Raw genomic sequence first — 15,964 nt, 5'->3', positions numbered from 1 at the left:
GTATGACATTTTGTCCAAAATGTCATCCGCTACATGTATTATTAAAACACAGCATCACAGATGTCAATATGCTATATTTATTTATATCGGCTCAGTTTATTGTTAAAATGACTGTGAATTTCAAGCTGTAGCTGGGTGTAGTAAGATGTCCGCTGCCACCTTCTGACTGCAGATGTTCTGTCAGATGAGCAAACCTGCTATGCATGTGCAGTAAGTATTTAGCTGATGAGTCGCTGATTCTGATGGTACATCGGGACAAGCGGGTGACGTCACGGGCGTTGTTTACTTTCTCCAGCCCCATAACACAAGGTATGTACCTCTGTATAGACCTGGATGTACACAGCAGCCTGTACAATCCACCAGTGACACACTGGTCCCATTGCAATGCTCTGCAGGCTTTGATGCAAAAATATAATAAATGCACATTACTTTTATTTTAGTAAAAAATATGTACTCTGTCCCAATGCCCTAGAATGAATTGCGTCTCGTGGTCCACAGCCACCAATTGAATCCAATCTCTCAGGTTCTGACTCTTACATTGGCAACAACGAAGACTGTGTGAAAACGGGCATTTCCTTCACCTATTCTAGCACAATACACTGTGACCATAAACTATGTGCACAACATCCGCAACTGGATCTTCCTGTTCCACATTCTGTTGACAAAACATGTGACTGTCGCGTGGCTGCACATGCGTACACTGTCTTTGAGAGTTCTAACGTGAGAATGAAACCCCTCCCCTTTGTGGCAGTTCGTCCAACCTATGTTCCCCATCTGGGGCACGCCCTCATTTTCCCTATCTGCACCTATAGCTTGTCAACGAGGAAGAGGAGGGCGGGGCTGGCAGTAGTGCGGTTCGCACTCTGATGACGGCAGCGAGAGGTTGGCACATGCGCCGTGCGGGTTAAGTGGGTTACCTCACTGGCCGGAGTCTGCTCTGTGCTGCTCTGTACCAGTGCGCATCACTCTCTGCTCTGGTTTCCCTTCACACTGTCCTCTGCCAGCCGGCCAGTGTCCCCCTCCTGCTGTCACCGTACATACCCCTCACCGGCTGCTCTGTTATCCTAATGTCACTCTGAGAGACTCATCCCGCCTTGTGCCGGGCTCTATGCGCCCGCTGGACCATGAATCTGCACCAGGTGCTGACCGGAGCCGTCAACCCGGGGGACCATTGCTTCTCTGTGGGCAGCCTGCTGGAGCAGCCCATTACGGTAAGAGCCTGACACCCGGGCCTGTGTAGACTCCCCATGATCCTGTATGTACTCTACACCCTATGAATGATCTATATACTCACCCATAATCCTGTATGTACTCTACACCCCATGAATGATCTATATACTCTACACCCCATGAATGATCTATATACTCACCCATAATCCTGTATGTACTCTACACCCCATGAATGATCTATATACTCTACACTCCATGGTCTATATACTCCCCCATAATCCTGTATGTACTCTACACCCCATAATATATATGCTACACTCCATAATCTTATACACTACAGCCCATACTGTGTGCATACCCCCATAGTCTGTATATAATCTATATACGCTGCACCCCATACCGTGTATATACCACCTATAGTCTGTATACTATACACCCCATAATCTATATACTGTATACCACATACTGTGTGTATACCCCATAGTCTGTATATACTCTACACCCCATAATTTATATACACTACACCATTTATATAGTCTATATGTACTCTACACCCCATACCGTTTATATACCCCCATAGTCTATATGTACTCTACACCCCATACCGTTTATATACCCCCATAGTCTATATGTACTCTACACCCCATACCGTTTATATACCCCCATAGTCTATATGTACTCTACACCCCATACCGTTTATATACCCCCATAGTCTATATGTACTCTACACCCCATACCGTTTATATACCCCCATAGTCTATATGTACTCTACACCCCATACCGTTTATATACCCCCATAGTCTATATGTACTCTACACCCCATACCGTTTATATACCCCCATAGTCTATATGTACTCTACACCCCATACCGTTTATTTGCCCCCATAGTCTATATGTGCTCTATGCCCCCATAGTCTATATGTGCTCTATGCCCCCATAGTCTATATGTGCTCTATGCCCCCATAGTCTATATGTGCTCTATGCCCCCATAGTCTATATGTGCTCTATGCCCCCATAGTCTATATGTGCTCTATGCCCCCATAGTCTATATGTGCTCTATGCCCCCATAGTCTATATGTGCTCTACACCTCATACCTTGTGTATACCCCCATAGTCTATATCCTATAAACCAGTTTATAGGATATAGGTATATGCCTGTATACCCTATAGTTTGTATATACTGTACATTCCATAGTCTGTATACACCCTATAGCCTGTTTATACCTTCACAGCTTATAATTATACACCCCAAAATCTGTATATACAGTGGTGTGAAAAAGTGTTTGCCCCCTTCCTCATTTCCTGTTCCTTTGCATGTTTGTCACACTTAAGTGTTTCGGAACATCAAACCAATTTAAACAATAGTCAAGGACAACACAAGTAAACACAAAATGCAATTTGTAAATGAAGGTGTTTATTATTAAAGGTGAAAAAAAATCCAAACCATCATGGCCCTGTGTGAAAAAGTGATTGCCCCCCTTGTTAAAACATACTATAACTGTGGATGTCCACACCTGAGTTCAATTTCTCTAGCCACACCCAGGCCTGATTATTGCCACACCTGTTCACAATCAAGGCATCACTTAAATAGGAGCTGCTTGACACAGTACGGTCCACCAGAAGATCCTTAAAAGCTACACATCATGCCGAGACCCAAAGAAATTCAGGAACAATTGAGAAAGAAAGTAATTGAGATCTATCAGTCTGGAAAGGGTTATAAAGCCATTTCCAAAGCTTTGGGAATCCAGCGAACCACAGTGAGAGCCATTATCCACAAATGGCGAAGACATGGAACAGTGGTGAACCTTCCCAGGAGTGGCCGGCCGCCCAAAATTACCCCAAGAGCGCAGCGACGACTCATCCAAGAGGTCACAAAAGACCCCACAACAACGTCCAAGGAACTGCAGGCCTCACTTGCCTCAGTTAAGGTCAGCGTTCATGCCTCCACCATCAGGAAAAGACTGGGCAAAAATGGCCTGCATGGCAGAGTTCCAAGGAGAAAACCACTGCTGAGCAAAAAGAACATCAAAGCTCGTCTCAATTTCTCCACAACACATCTTGATGATCCCCAAGACTTTTGGGACAACATTCTGTGGACCGATGAGACAAAAGTGGAACTCTTTGGAAGGTGTGTGTCCAAGTATATCTGGCGTAGAAGGAACACTGCATTTCATAAAAAGAACATTATACCAACAGTAAAATATGGTGGTGGTAGTGTGATGGTCTGGGGCTGTTTTGCTGCTTCAGGACCTGGAAGACTTGCCGTGATAAAAGGAACTATGAATTCTGCTGTCTACCAAGAGATCCTGAAGGAGAATGTCCGACCATCTGTTCGTGTACTCAAGCTGAAACGAACTTGGGTTCTGCAGCAGGACAATGATCCTAAACACACCAGCAAGTCCACCACCGAATGGCTGAAGAAAAACAAAATGAAGACTTTGGAGTGGCCTAGCCAAAGTCCTGACCTGAATCCTATTGAGATGTTGTGGTATGACCTTAAAAAGGCCGTTCATGCTCGAAAACCCTCTAATGTAACTGAATTAGGACAATTCTGCAAAGATGAGTGGGCCAAAATTCCTCCAGGACGCTGTAAAAGCCTCATTGCACGTTATCGCAAACGCTTGGTTGCAGTTGTTGCTGCTAAGGGTGGCCCAACCAGTTATTAGGTTTAGGGGGCAATCACTTTTTCACACAGGGCCATGATGGTTTGGATTTTTTTTCACCTTTAATAATAAACACCTTCATTTACAAATTGCATTTTGTGTTTACTTGTGTTGTCCTTGACTATTGTTTAAATTGGTTTGATGTTCCGAAACACTTAAGTGTGACAAACATGCAAAGGAACAGGAAATGAGGAAGGGGGCAAACACTTTTTCACACCACTGTACCTGTACAACCTATAATCAGTATATACCCCATGATCTGTGTAGTCTACACCCCTATCATATACCTGTACACCACAGATGTGTGTCCTGCTTCATGGAATGCATGTAAACTTTCCACTCTGATGCCACTTTTATCACTACATATTACATTTTATAAGAAAACACAACGGTGACCGTCCTTGCCATGAGTAATATCTCCACCTTAGTCCAGTTCTGAGTACAGTGATTGTGTCTGTAGGCTGTGTACTCTACAAACAGAGTTGTTACTCTGTAAATGACTACTTTAAGGTCTGGATGCACCCAATGCTCTGTGTTGTTCACCCAGGGGCAGAATACTGTGTAAACAGATGGACTTCATCAATTTAAAAAGACGCTGATAGCACCCCCTGCACATAGCAGATAAATGTACAATCTCTCTGTGCCTGCGGCTGGGGAAGCCCTTCCCCATCTGCTTTGGCAGTCTTTGCAGGTAAAGAGGGTTCTGTCAGGACCTTGCTTCATGTCGGCACTTTAACACACACAGCCTCTGACACTCCTACAAGGGTCAGGGGTGATTATATTTGAAAGGTTTAGTTTCTGCGCAGCATCAAATGGTGAAATAAGGGAACGGTGACTTACTGGTGTGCAAGTAAAGGTACCTACCTGTTATGTATAGCCAGATGTGCAGTCTGCCTTCGATTTGGGTTATGACGTTTTCTAAACGCTGTATTAATCTTCAGTACCTAGCAACTCGAGATTGCCTGTAAATTATTACTGAGCAGTCTGTGTTTATCTTTGTTTGGGTTTAGATACCACTGTGCACCTCTATACAATGTTGGGAAATTGTAAACATGGCCCTTATTCTGGATAAACCTCAGAGCCCAGTCATTACTACTGGGACCTATGATGACATGTCTTCCCTGGTCATTTAAATATTTTATTGCATTCTAGGATTCTCAGTGTGTTGCTTGCTTTGTTTTTATCTTCTGATTAGTTAAAGGATACCAATAAATAAGGAATTTTCCTTGTTTGATGTAAAATTACCCAGCAAGCATCTTAGCTTATTGTGTGACTAAAGAATACTTTTTTCATTAGTGTGGTAGCTAGAATCCATTGAGCTGATTTAAAAAAAAATCTAATTAGAATAGGGCTGTTGGTCAAAGCAATCCTTAACATTCTTATTCAATGTTCACATCTAGTAAAATGAGACTTATTGGTTTGTTATGGATGGCAGATTCATTTTTCTTTGATCCATTTTTATGTTTACTGGTTCTATGTGTAAAAAGACTTGATGTATTTTACAAGCTGCATAGGGCTATATGTTTTAGCATATTGCTATTTGTATCTTACCAGCCATGGTGCATGTCCCCTTCACTGTGACCCGGATCTGATCATTCATTTCTGCTTAAAAAAGAAACTGGGTTTGAAGAACAATTCAATGTTTTTAAAATATTGTGCTCCTTTTATTTTTGGCATTACAGTATACTTTAATGTTTAGTATTCTCTATTTTCTAAAGGGTTTTCAGTCCCACACTGTTTTTAGTAACAAAACAACCCCCCGTATTTATACGTTCATGAAACTGAGAAGAACTGTGATAGTCACTATGATAGAAATAAAAAACACATTTTTTTTTATGAGCGGCCCCTCTGGTATAGATCTTTTTATTAACTTAAATTTTATTTTTTAACTGTTATTTTGTCAACTATTACATGTTACTTTTCATTCAGGGGTATTTGAGCCCCTGATTTTGTGAATTCATGGGCTCAAATCTTGTTTACATTACACATCTTGGCCACTCACCACACATTTCATTCACTTCTCTATTAGAGAAGGGCAGATTATGTTTTTCTCAAATTTTTGCTGAGTAATGCATTTAAACATTACAGGTCCCAGAGCGGTTGCGACATGGAAATACACCACAGCTCTGCACCATACACCCAAACTAAAGCATTATAGTATATAAGTCCTTCCAAGATATAAAGTACCAACAGTAAACCAGTAGTAAACTTTAAAAGAACAAAAAATAAAAAAATTCCCCCTGCAAGTTAAAGGCATAAGGTGGAACGATCGGGCTCAGGTAAGAAAAAGGGGGGTCTGGGGTCTGCTGCAGCACAAAAGGTTTTTAACCTTAATGCATTAAGGTGAAAACTGTGAGGCTTTACAACTCCTTTAATATGGTGGCTACATTGGTTTTCTCGTTAATGTTTTTTTTTCCCCCCTTTATATTCACCCAGTGACCTGGCCAGCAAGACATTTTCTATACTTGGGCAGCTCCACTCTTGATGGAGGAGCAACTGAAACACCTTTTGGACATCGGCACTAGCAGATTTTGATGGACCTGACTAAAAAAAATCTAACCTGAACTTAAACTTACACTCTTTAAGCAGTTATAACAATGTTATTTTATTCTTTTTGGGATACAGGTTTTACATATATGAGTTAAATCTGACCTATGTTAGCACTCCTATCGATGGTAAATTTGTTGTCTAAACCCTCTGACACTTTTTGCTAGACGGCTGTCTGTTACTGCAAACTGAAAAATAACACTTTCTGGCAGAATCAATAGGTGAAAATAAAGGAAAAAGGCTACCAAATCTTAGAACTGATAAGCTGATATATAATTTTTTTGTTTTTAGGTTTAATACTGCATTAATCAACAACAAAAACAGCATTAAATGACAGCATTTGTGCAAACAGCAATACATAGGATTTTTAGGTTAGCACTGCAGCATGTCAGGTGACGCGGGGTAATGCTTTTTGCTGATGAGATATGTTAAACATTGTTTCACATGGATTATATTCATAACAATGGAATGAAAATTGTGTTAGAGCTTCTTCACATGGGCTGCCAGGGGAGTTAAAAACAGGTGATTGAACTACCGGTATATATATATATTTTTTTCTATCCCTATCGCCTACCTAACCTAGGACCTGCAGCTGTTCAAGGCTGTACACATGCTCTGGCTGCAAATAAATGGCATGTTGCTTCAGCAAGTGACATCACTACTGAATGTTACTCATTCAAATGAATGGGGCCATGCTGCAATCACTCTGCGACTTCGTACAATGCATGTGGTTGCTGCGGGTTTTGTCAGCATTTTGAGGGTTAAAGTAGGTGGGGAGGAGGAGCCAGCTACATATGGCCTCCTCACTGCCTGTGACCCATCCTCTGAAAACCATTGTCTTTAGAAGGGTAGCAGCGTACCTTATTGTTCATTGGTATTGCGGGCCTGAAGCTGTCTAAAACCTTTTCAGTGTTTAGTTGTATTACATTACTGAAACATAATGTACCACATTCAATGAGAATTTTTTAATAAGTGTTGCATTCTGAAATTTTGTAGCCATTCTACAGTAAATAAGTTATCTGTTCATTTACTGATAAATCTAAATCTCACAGAAATGTTTGCATTTTTTCTGTGGGCTTGTCTTTGTTTAAAGCGGTATTAAATCCAAAAGCAAAACAAATTTCAATATACTGCAGCTTACCAATCCTAGATGTGATGGCTGCATTGGTTTTCTTTTCTAAGGCCCTTTTTCCTTTATTTTCACCTGGTGATCTGGCAATTAAAGCGGTTCTCCACCCTTAAGTGGAAGTTCCACTCATCTGATACCTCCCCCCCTCCGGTGCCATAATCGGCACCTTTCAGGAGGGGAGGGGGGTGCAGTTACCTGGATAATTCCCCCCCCTCCCTCCGTTGTGTTCTGGGAAACACACAGTTCCCAGGGCACAGCGGGGACCAGCAGAGACGTGCAGCACGACTCGTGCATGCGCAGTAGGGAACCGGGCAGTGAAGCCGCAACACTTCACTTCCCGATTCCCTGACAGAGGGTGGCGGTGGGGGCAGCAGAGAGATTCCCCCACCCACCTCGATAGTATGGATTGAGGAATCTGTCTCAAAACAGTCAGGTATGGCCAGCTTTAGCTAGAGTTTGGCTTCAGTTTGTTACTGTATCTAAATCTGCGGTGGAAAATGGTCGGTTGGTAGCACTCGTTTATCCTATCACCGGTCGCTTCCCCTGCTCGGCGGCCTCCCTGCTCTTCACGGGTCATGGTGGTGGTGGTGGTGGCTTCCGTTTCCTCCTTCCTTGGTGGCCAATTGGGAGTCTTCTCTTTTTGGCCAATTGGAAAACAGGTCTCACACCCGCTTCTGATTGGCTGGATTGTGGATCAGTGTTTCAGTGTTGTAACACACCTGGGTGGGCACCAGTCGCACTCTCTGTTACCCGAGCCCACCCTATTTTAAAGCCAATTGGAGCCTCAGGCTCTAATCAAGTGCTTCAAAAAAATACCCCCGCCACTGTAATTCGTGCTCCCTGAAAGGGGCTGGATGCATAAATAGGGGGTGTCCGTGACGGCCATGGATAGATTCATGCTATGCATGAATCTATCCATTGCATATAGGGGGGGGCTTGGAGATGCCCTTAATGGATGGGATGCTGCTGTTTGCCAACTTGATCAGTAAGGTGCCTGGGAGATTCTGCACAGAGATGACAACTACATTTGCAGCTAGGTAGTATAATGTTACTTTCACTTTCCTTGTTTTGTAGTATCCAGTACATGGTTTCATTGTTACATAGACCAGCTGCCAAAAACAAAGTGAAAAAAGTCAGCTCTTACTTCTACTGGCCATACACAGCTTGTATTTTGTCCTTTTCCTCCTGAATTTCAAGCCATGATTGACATGCGCCACCAGGCTTGACAAACCTTGATCTGACAATCAAAGAAGCCAGGTAGAAAATCTGAACAGTTACTGCAGCCAATCAGATGTAGTTAATGTTAAGATATTCAGACAGCTGTGGTAATAGCGGCTATTAGAATACAAAAGCTGGGGGGTGCGGCTGTAAACGGATGTGTATACTGCTCTCTGCCAAAGATCATGTGTATTATCCTTAGGTTGACCTGCTATAGCACCTGATTCAACTAACAAACGGGTAGACTGGCACAGTACTGTGGCAACTTCTGGGCAGCTTGCACTGATCGCTCCCATTGCTAAAAAGGTGAAAGAAGCCCATTCTTTCCCTGATCTGGCGACCCAAGATGGCACCCGGACACAGCTCCCATAAAGACAAGTACAAGGAGGCTGCACAATTTTTTTTTTTTTTTTTTTTTTTTTTGAGGTCCTCCAAAAGGAACCACATGCCTGTTCCATCTCCCGGGAAGACCTCTCAGGCACTCAATCCGAGGCAGATGACACCATGCCGATGGAGGATCAGGCTGGCCAACTGGCAGAGTGGGACACAGTAAGTGCACAGACTATATCTCCTACTGTGCCATCTCATCCCTATCCCCAGGAAAAGGCCCGGAGCCCACTCTTTGAGACATTATGGTGGTTACTAATTGCACCACCTCCATTATTCTGACATCTGAATTAAAGGGGGTGAAGGCGGTATCTTTTATCAGGCATGACATACAAAAACTGTGGGAAAGAACATCGGCCCTGGAGGGACGGATCAGTACAGTGGAGGATGACATTAATGCTGGATATAAAAAATGTTGATGACTGCCCAACATGCCGCTCACCTGGATGATTTTGAGAACGGAATGAGGCTCAATAATTGGTATACCCAAGAGAGCAGAGAGTAAAAATCCTGTTGCTTTTATTGAGTCTTGGCTGATCAATGTTTGGAAAGGAGTCATTTACTCCTATGTTCTCTGTGGAGAGGGCACACAGAGTGCTCATTCGCCCCCTACCTCCAGGACACCCACCTTGCACCTTCCTGTTTAAACTGTTAAATTACAAATACAGACATTTTGATTCTGGCTGAGGTATGGATGGTGCATTGACTGGATACTAAAATCTCCTTATTCCCTAATTACTCTGCAGAAGCAGAGGGTGAAATTTATGAATGTAAAATGATGCCTCAGGGCCCTAAATCTACAATACACCATGCTCTTCCCAGCTAAACTGGAAGTGGTGGCCAACAGGGAGGCACTTTTCTTTGAAAAACCACCTGCTACAACACAATGGCTTGACAGGGAAGAAAGATCATTTTGTGAACGTTCACCACTGAGGCCTGTTGTGCCTTGATGCGTTTTTGAGTGCTTTTCTTTTAATGACTAAGATGAGGACACCCGGCGATTGGAGATCTTTCTGTATAATATACAATTGGAATATTCTTCTGTTTGTGAAGTTCCCTATAACATCTTTAGACTTCCACTGCCCACCCCTCCATTCCACCATGGAAGTCCCAAGCAGACAGTTGGATTAAAAAGTGTTTTGTTTTGGTGGTCTAGGTTGGACCACATAGTTTTCTGACGTTCATATATATATATTTTTTTTCTAACCTTTTTATACGGATGCCCTCCTGGTTTGTTTACCCTCCTGAATGCCTATACCTCTGCCTTATCTCTCACAACCAATTGTCACTTCTGGGATTGGTGTGTGAGAGCCATGACAATTCAGGTGACTTCACTACTGGTCGAAAACGAGGGAAAACTCCTGTGCTACGCACCTGTCTGGTAGATGCCTATTGCTTGTTTTTCTTATTTCCATGGCTAATACCATATGGATCTTGCCCTGGAATATTCAAGGCCTCGGTAACTCTGAAACGTTTGGCTGTCTTTCGGACTGTTAAAGCGTTTGAAAGCGGACATTGTGTGCCTTCAAGAAACTCATTTGTCACCTGATACACCTCCTTGTCTGTCAACACGGTTGTTTAGTTGCCAGTATCATGCAACTTATTCAACCTTTTTTAGAAGTGTGAGCATATTTGTTCGGCAAGGGACTCAATTTGCATGTACCGGTAATCAAGTGCTCACTGACCCCAGTGGTCATTATGTGTTTATTTTTATGTAAGCTGCATGGGGTGTCTTGTATAATCGCAGGTGTGTACATCCCTCCACTGTTTTCGGCTGAGGTTCTCAAAACATTGGCAAGCTTTATGGCCCATTATCCTGATTCACCGCTGCTAGCAGTGGGAGACTACAACAATTTCCTAGTTTCCCAATGGGAAAACAGAGCAAGATGGGTCTATTGGGACAGTTGCTGCAGCTGACCATGGATAGTAACCACCAAGTAGATGGTACTAGACTATCTTGGTACTGATAAACAAATAACAATTTTAATGGGAAAAGTCAACCACAAACTACTAACGGGGTCATCAGAAGGTAAATGTTGATGTGGGATATAGACAATTTAATCCCCTACTAGTTTTGCATATTGAACCGCTTCTTCAGGAGGAATTGTCTATAAAACTTTTATTTTATTTGTTTTTGCCTGTTCCTCCTGAAGAAGCGTTCTATAAAACTTTTTTTTTTTTTTTTTTTTTTTTTTTTTACTGGACTATCTTGGTACTGATAGACAATTTACTTGATGGTTACTATCCATGGTCAGCCACAGCAACTGTCCTGATAGACCCGTCTTGCTCTGTTTTCCCTATATTTGGATGATGGTACTTTTTCAATTATCGCTAATATTTTGTTATGGGAGGTACTACTCATAAATTAAATATTTTTTTTTTTTTTTTTTTTTACAAACATGTTATACTTCCACTGCAGCTCATTTTGCACAGTGTGACCTGATCATCCTCCTCTTCTATGGTCACTTGGCGGCTCTAGTGGCTCCTCCTCCCAGGGGATTACCTTGCGGGTGTGCTCTCAAGCCCAGCATTTGCGTCCATAGACATGAATGCCGGACTCGGCCTCGTCCTTCCCGGCGCCCGCGTAATTTTATTTTATTAGTGCAGCCATTGGCTCCTGCTGCTCTCAATCTATCCAATGATGAGCCAGGACCCCGTCCAGAGAGGGAGAGCGCATCTCATCTGCCGAGGGGATGAAGGGGCTCGGGTAAGTAAAATGGGGGGGTGGTTGGTAGGGGGCTGGTCATTGTCCAAAGTACCTAGATGCGGGACAAAAAGGGACAGAGAGCTTTGGATAAAAACGGTAAGATTGTTTGGGGGTCTGCATTATACAAGACAGATCATAAATTTTATTGTTAGGCTGGTTATCAATATATCTCTTTCCTATTGATGCTTTAGGACCATCAGCTGTGAATGTGTATTACTGTACACACAATTGTAATTGTTGATCTTTTCCCCATAAATGCTTTCTGTGCCTTTGTCGGGACAGAAAGTAAGGGGATATCTGTTTTTTTTTTTTTTGTTTTGTTTTTTTATTAAAGCTGCACAAAAACAAATTTTTAACATTTGGCCAGTAACAATAAGTTGAATTCTAACAGTGTGTGTGGACCTTTTCTGTCTTTTGAAGTATTTGTTTTCATGTTTGCTTTTTGTTTAGCTCAGTCTCCTGTCAATGCTGAACCAAAAGTTTTTTTTTAGAATGATACAAATATTAATTTTCACAAAGTCTGATGCCTCAGTTTTTATGATTGCAATTCATCTGATCACTCTTCATAACTTCTGGAGTATATGCAAAGTGCCAAGTATCTCTTTGCCATGAAAACAAACATAATTCCATAAACATTTCCACTGCAATTGGGAAGAAGGCTTAAGGGTGCCCAAGAAAGTCCAGCAAGCGCCAGGACCGTCTCGTACAGTTAATTCAGCTGCAGGATGGCGGCACCACCAGTGCAGAGCTTGGTAAGGAATGGCAACAGGCAGGTGTGAGTGGATCTGCGTGCACAGTGAGGGGAAGACTTTTGGAAGATGGCCTGGTGTCGAGAAGAAAAGCAAAGAAGCTACGTCTCTTCAGGGGCAGACTGACATCCTGCAATAGGTACAGGGATTGGACTGCTGAGGACTGGGGTAAAGTCATTTTCTACGGGTCCGATCCCTTCGTTTGGGGCATTCAGAATAAACCTTGTCCAGTGAGAACTACTACTTGATTAATGAACAAGCCCCCAGCGCCGCATACCCCCCCCCCCCCCCCCCAATTTTGACAATCTCCAAGCTTTAGTTATGCAAGAATGGGCTGCCATCAGTCAGGATGTGGCCCAGTATTTGATGTGAATTGCAGAGGTCTTGAAAAAAAGGGTCAACACTGCAATTATTGACTCTTTGCATAAACGTAATGTAATTGTCAATAAAAGCTTTATGAAATGCTTGTAATTATAATTCAGTATACCATAGTAACATCTGACAAAAAGATCAAAAAACTTTGAAGCAGCACTTTGAAAATGTTTATTTGTGTCATTCTCAAAACTTTTGACCATGGCTGTAGTACAGATATCACAATGGGCTGCTCACTCGGCCGCTACTCATTTTGCAAAGGTCTTGCATTCTTTTTACAGAATGCAAGGCCTTCTGTGATTGGAGGAGGAATGAGAATGTGATGTTCTACCGTACCACGTGAAGACTTCAGGCTGAATAAAAGTAAGATATAATAAACGCTGCAGCAGCCAGAAATGGGCACAAGTCATTATTTTGTATGTATAAAAATAATTTTTGTCTAAGTGGATGTAAACACGATTCATGAAATTTGAGCTGGACACATCTCTGCAGTGTTTTCTCATCTTTCTTCAAAGCACTATGTCCCTTAGCTTTCTCCTGCTCCGTTCTATCAGCCTGATCATTTTTGACAAGTTCTCCGTCATCTGAGATAAAAGCAGCCTGAGTTTTGTGTTGAGGAGGATGCTATAAATTAGCACAGTGCTGAACTATTCCACAAACGCTTCTGAAAATCTCCACCGATGAGGAGAGGGGGTGTGTCTTGGTTGTATGCCCAGGCTTCACTGCAGTGCTGAACAGGAAGATAAAATCTCCTAACACAATCTGAACTTTCTAAAGAATATATATAAAGCTGAAGACAGCATATATGCAGGGGCATATATGTAGGGAGATTTGTTTAATCTCTGTGCATCATCTGAGGGTGTTGATTTCACGGGGTATAAGTGAGGGTTACTTGTTTCCTCTCTAGTTACCAGGACAAGATGGGATGAAATCCCCTACCTACTGGAAAAACTTCCCTGCTGTACTAAGATTATTACTGTCTGTTTTCCGTTTGGGGAAATTGTATTCTTGTCTGTCCTGTGCTTTCTAACAAGAGTATTGAATTAAAATTCAAGGAGGTCCTGTCACTAAAATGTTTCTTCCGGCCGAGGACCAAATCTCAATGGTATTTATTGTCAAGTTTCAGTTACAACATTAAACGTGGATAGTTGGAGCTAAAATAGCTTTACATTTGCTCTTGTCTTTGTATGGAATACAAACAACTATCTTTAACATTAAAAGTGTGCTCATCAGCGTGCCCCTTAGCATAACACATGGTAGAGCTGCTCGATTAATCGTAAAAAAAGCGGTCCCGATTCAGCCCCTTCACAATTTTAATTCAGCATGTCCACAATTCATTCATGTAACAAGTGCAGAGCAGTTCTCGGCTCAGTCACAGCTGTAAAAAACAACTCATCAGGCAAATGTTTATCAACATTGCTCAGCGCTGAGAGGAAACATTGTAACATTTTGTTCTTTTAGATCAAAGGGATGAACTTTGGTCTGTAAATGAGGGCTTTTTAACCTTCAGTCATTTTTTTTCAACTTTCTATTTATTTCTGCCCTTGTTTTAACTTGTTTTAACGAACGAGAGAGAGATTGGCAGGAGGGGGGGGGGGGATGTGTCATAAGAGGACCAATGAGATCTGCAGAGCTGGAGGTGGGCCTCTGTGTAAATCCAGAAAGTGAACAGACAGCAGCTTCGGCTGCCCACAGTTAAAATGAATGCAGCCGGACTTGGTGGAGGGAGATTTCTGCAGCATATTTGGCAAGTAAAGAATATTATAAAATAATATGCAAAGTGGTTGGCGGGAATCTTCAGAATGGCAAACAATTTTTTTTTTATTACAAATTATGTGGGCAGACTGCAGTTCCTCTTTAACCACTTAAGCCCCGGTCCATTTTGCTGGCCAAGGACCAGAGCACTTTTTGCGATTCGGCACTTCGTCACTTTAACTGACAATTGCGTGGTCATACGATGTGGCTTCCAAACAAAATTGACGTCCCCCCCCCAATAGAGCTTTCTTTTGGTGGTACTTGATCACCCCTGCGGTTTTTATTCTTTGCGCTATAAACAAAGTGCAAGAATTTTGAAAAAAAATAATAATTTACACATGATAAATATCCCCAAAAAATATATAAAAAAAATTTTCCTCAGTTTAGGCCGATAATATTATTCTACAATAAGCGTTTGGTTTGCGCAAAAGTTATAGGGGTTCGTTTCTATGGCATTTTTTTATAAAAAATTTTTTTTTTTTTTTTTTATCCTGACTGCGACATGGTGGACACATCAGACATTTTTGACACATTTTTGGGACCATTGTCATTTATACAGCAATCGGTGCTATACAAATGCACTGATTCCTGTGTAAATTACACTGTCAGTGAAGGGGTTAACAACTAGGGGGCAGTGTAGGGTTTAAGTATGTCCTGGGGAGTGATTCTAACTGTGGGGGGCGTGGTTACTTGTGACACATCACTGATTTCTGCTCCCGATCACAGGGAGCAGAGATCAGTGACATTGTCACTAGGCAGAACGGGGAGATGCTTGTTTGCATTCGCATCTTTCCGTTCTTCCTCTCCGTGAGACGATCGCGGGTATCCCCACGGGCGTTAAGTTCCTGGGTGACCTGCGACCCGACTCGAGGAGCTTGTCACGTGCGCTCTGACCCCCTCTTAAAGGGCAACGTACAAGTGTGTTGGTTTGCCTGTACGAGCCCTTCTGCCGATGTATATCGGCGTGAAGAGGTCGGCAAGCGGTTAAAGACTAAGCCTTTTTCTGACACTCTGGTGCTTACAAGTTAAAAATCTGTATTTTCTGCTAGAAAATTACTTAGAACCTCCAAACGTATATATTTTTAGAAGAGACCCTAGAGAATACAATGGTGGTCGTTTTTCACTATTTTATGTCACACTGTATTCGCGCAGTGGGCTTTCAGACATAATTTTTTGAGAAAAAATTCACTTCAGTGAATTTAAAACGAAACGGTAAAGTTAGCCCAATTTTTTTTTTTTTTTTTTTTTTTGTATAATGTAAAAGACA

General features: G+C 42.2%; 1 protein-coding gene across 2 annotated transcripts in view; it reads left to right on the top strand.

The window, feature by feature from the left end:
• Positions 1-893: 893 nt before the first annotated feature.
• Positions 894-15,964, top strand: part of DMXL1 (Dmx like 1) — a 217,247-nt gene continuing 202,176 nt past the window's right edge. For both annotated transcript variants that reach the window (XM_077462223.1, XM_077462224.1), the window contains exon 1: positions 894-1,211. In XM_077462223.1, the coding sequence (XP_077318349.1) occupies positions 1,125-1,211 (87 nt within the window). In that variant the 5' untranslated portion in view covers positions 894-1,124. The remainder of the gene's footprint in view (positions 1,212-15,964) is intronic.

This window comes from Lithobates pipiens, unplaced genomic scaffold, assembly GCF_037356315.1.
Source record: "Lithobates pipiens isolate NorthernLeopardFrog02 unplaced genomic scaffold, aLitPip1_a1.2 Scaffold_3, whole genome shotgun sequence".
Taxonomy (NCBI): Eukaryota; Metazoa; Chordata; class Amphibia; order Anura; family Ranidae; genus Lithobates; species Lithobates pipiens.
This window is presented reverse-complemented; position numbering and strand designations above follow the sequence as displayed.